This window comes from Aspergillus pseudonomiae (genome assembly GCF_009193645.1).
Source record: "Aspergillus pseudonomiae strain CBS 119388 unplaced genomic scaffold BDV37scaffold_292, whole genome shotgun sequence".
Classification (NCBI taxonomy): Eukaryota; Fungi; Ascomycota; class Eurotiomycetes; order Eurotiales; family Aspergillaceae; genus Aspergillus; species Aspergillus pseudonomiae.
The window spans coordinates 1-2,526 of record NW_022476284.1 but is presented as its reverse complement, the minus strand read 5'-3'; the positions used below and the strand labels follow the sequence as shown (position 1 = coordinate 2,526).

Below are 2,526 nucleotides of genomic sequence, written 5' to 3'. Positions count from 1 at the left end.
GGGGGAGGGGGGAGGGGGGATTTATACTCCGGCGGCTTTGCTATAAACCTGAGCGCCTGAGGCTGATTCACCCTCCATGTAACACAACACTCATTGGGAAGTCGTGACTCACAGTGCAGTACCAAGTTTGCAGGAGAACAGGGTCTTTGTGGGAACGATAGCAACCGAGATTTGAAGAAGGGCTTCAGAACTGGGTGTTGCTGCATAACCTCATAGAGTATTCCTCTTTGATTCTGAAAAGGTTGCTGGACAAGGCCGTCGCTGGAAGCGTGCTGTCTGGCCATCGTCACCACACGTTGAGTATCTGTTTGAATCAAGCATGGGAGAAGGCTCGTAAAAGTAGTGGCTGTTCTAGGTATGCCTTTCTCGTCTCATTAGCTTAGTAAATGTACCTATGGTCCATGCCCCCTTTTAGCGAGTGGGCATGCGCCGAACGTTGAAAGGAAATACAGCCTAAGCAACAAATCTGGATTACACACAAGACCCTGTTTGCTAAATTCTTTCCCTTATATCTTGCATTTTGTAGATTACTCTTCTCTATCTGTTAACCTCCTTTCGTGGTTCCCACAACCGTCGCCGATGCTCTCGGCCGAGTTGTTATGTCTCGGAAAAGATTATCACATAGAAATCCAAGAGTGAACACCAATGACTCACAGGTTAAGCTGCAGAGGTAACAGCGGTGTATATAACCTGTCTGCAATCGTAGACAAACCAAGAGACGACAGGCATCGTAACGTCGATGATTATTTTAGGAAACGGGTGGCAACGGATGTCTCCGAGTCAATAAAACTCTCCGGCAACCATTACCCAGACATCAAACAGCTCAAGGCTGAACATCGACAAATCGAGTCATGGCTAGTTCAAACGAATGCTCAGGACAACCCCAACTCACAAAACATGATACGGGCTGGAGGAGGGTGGTTCGCAATTTCACCCCTTCGTAAGCCTTAAATCCTCTCCCCGGGGAGAACATTCTTGTTAAACCTTGGATACAGGTGGTTTTCGGTCACGATGGGCACAGGCATTGTTTCAATCCTGCTAAATACCCTGCCCTATAACGGCGAATGGCTCTACTGGATTTCTGTTGTGGTCTTTGCCTTCAACGTTCTTCTCTTCGCGATAGGATGTGTCATCACCATCCTCCGGTACTCGTTGTACCCGGAAATTTTCACTGTAATGATTACCCATCCGGTTCAATCTATGTTCCTTGGGACATTCCCCATGGGCTTTGCCACGATTGTTAATATGTTTTGCTTCGTCTGCGTCCCAGCTTGGGGGGAATGGGCCAAGAACTTCGCCTGGGGGATGTGGATATTTGACGCCATTCTCTCAGTCATTACCGCTCTCTCACTGCCATTTTTATTGTACGCCACATGTCCCCTCCGAATAGCGAGTTGAACCACACTAAATGAATCCTAGGATGTCCCATGGAGGCGAAACGCAACTCTCATCCATGACCGCGGTTTGGCTCCTCCCCATTGTCAGCTGCGTCGTTGCCGGGTCTTCCGGCGGCATCGTGGCGGGTGTTCTCTCCAATCCGCAACATGCGCTATGGACTGTGATCGTTTCGTATGTGTTGTGGGGAATTGGGCTTCCACTGGCCATGATGGTCATGGTGATCTACCTACAACGACTGACTCTGCACAAGATTCCGCCCAAAGCGGTGATCGTCAGCGTTTTCTTGCCTCTGGGCCCATTGAGTCAAGGCAGTTTTGGGTAAGGGCACTTTTCCCCAGCAGAGTACACACAGATTCTAACGTCTGTAGGATCTTGAAACTGGGTAAGGTGGCGCAGACAATTCTCCCTGAAACACACACACTTCAAGCATCATCCGGCGATGTCTTCTACACAGTAGGCTTCCTGGTCGCCTTGATTCTCTGGGCTTTCGCACTTGTCTGGCTCTTTTTTGCCCTGGCATCCATTGTTCGATGCAAGAGCTTTCCGTTCAACATTGGATGGTGGGGGTTCACATTTCCCCTGGGTGTCTTCGCCACCTGTACCTGTGAAATGGGCACAGAGTTGCCGTCGGAGTTCTTTAGAATCCTTGGGACAGTATGTAATCTTCTACGCTTCTTGTCGATGAATTTCGCACTAATGTCTGGTAGATTGTCTCGCTTTGCGTGGTTGTATTATGGGTTGTTGTGACTGTTGGGACGCTCAACGGCGTGGTATCTGGACAGTTGTTTGTCGCGCCGTGTTTGGCGAACTTGAAAATCAAGGACGAGGACAAAGACGCGACCAAAGCTGCGTAACAGATCGGTACTGTAGTGTACAGCACATTGTTGTGGGTTGGCTGTAGTTTTTTTTTTTATTTATTTTATATTTTTTTTGACACGCGATTAGGGTTATTCTTTACACTTTTTCTAATTGTATGGTTGGTAGAAAAGAATATTTGGAAAAATATATATAATTTAATGAATTATTGCTATTGCACATCAAAGAATAAAAATAAAATTATTAAATTAGACTACTGGGGAAGATAAGATTGGGTTTATTCTTGTTACATTCTGGTTCTCGAATTTAGGT

At 47.0% G+C, this 2,526-nt stretch overlaps 1 protein-coding gene across 1 annotated transcript; it reads left to right on the top strand.

Moving 5' to 3' along the window:
* The first annotated feature begins 729 nt into the window (after positions 1-729).
* On the top strand, positions 730-2,433 carry BDV37DRAFT_267421 (TDT family transporter). The gene is made up of 5 exons (XM_032084028.1): positions 730-940; positions 996-1,364; positions 1,420-1,716; positions 1,767-2,052; positions 2,106-2,433. The coding sequence occupies exons 1-5, from the start codon at positions 852-854 to the stop codon at positions 2,250-2,252; spliced, it is 1,188 nt and encodes a 395-aa protein (XP_031934079.1). The 5' UTR covers positions 730-851; the 3' UTR covers positions 2,253-2,433.
* Positions 2,434-2,526: the final 93 nt, after the last annotated feature.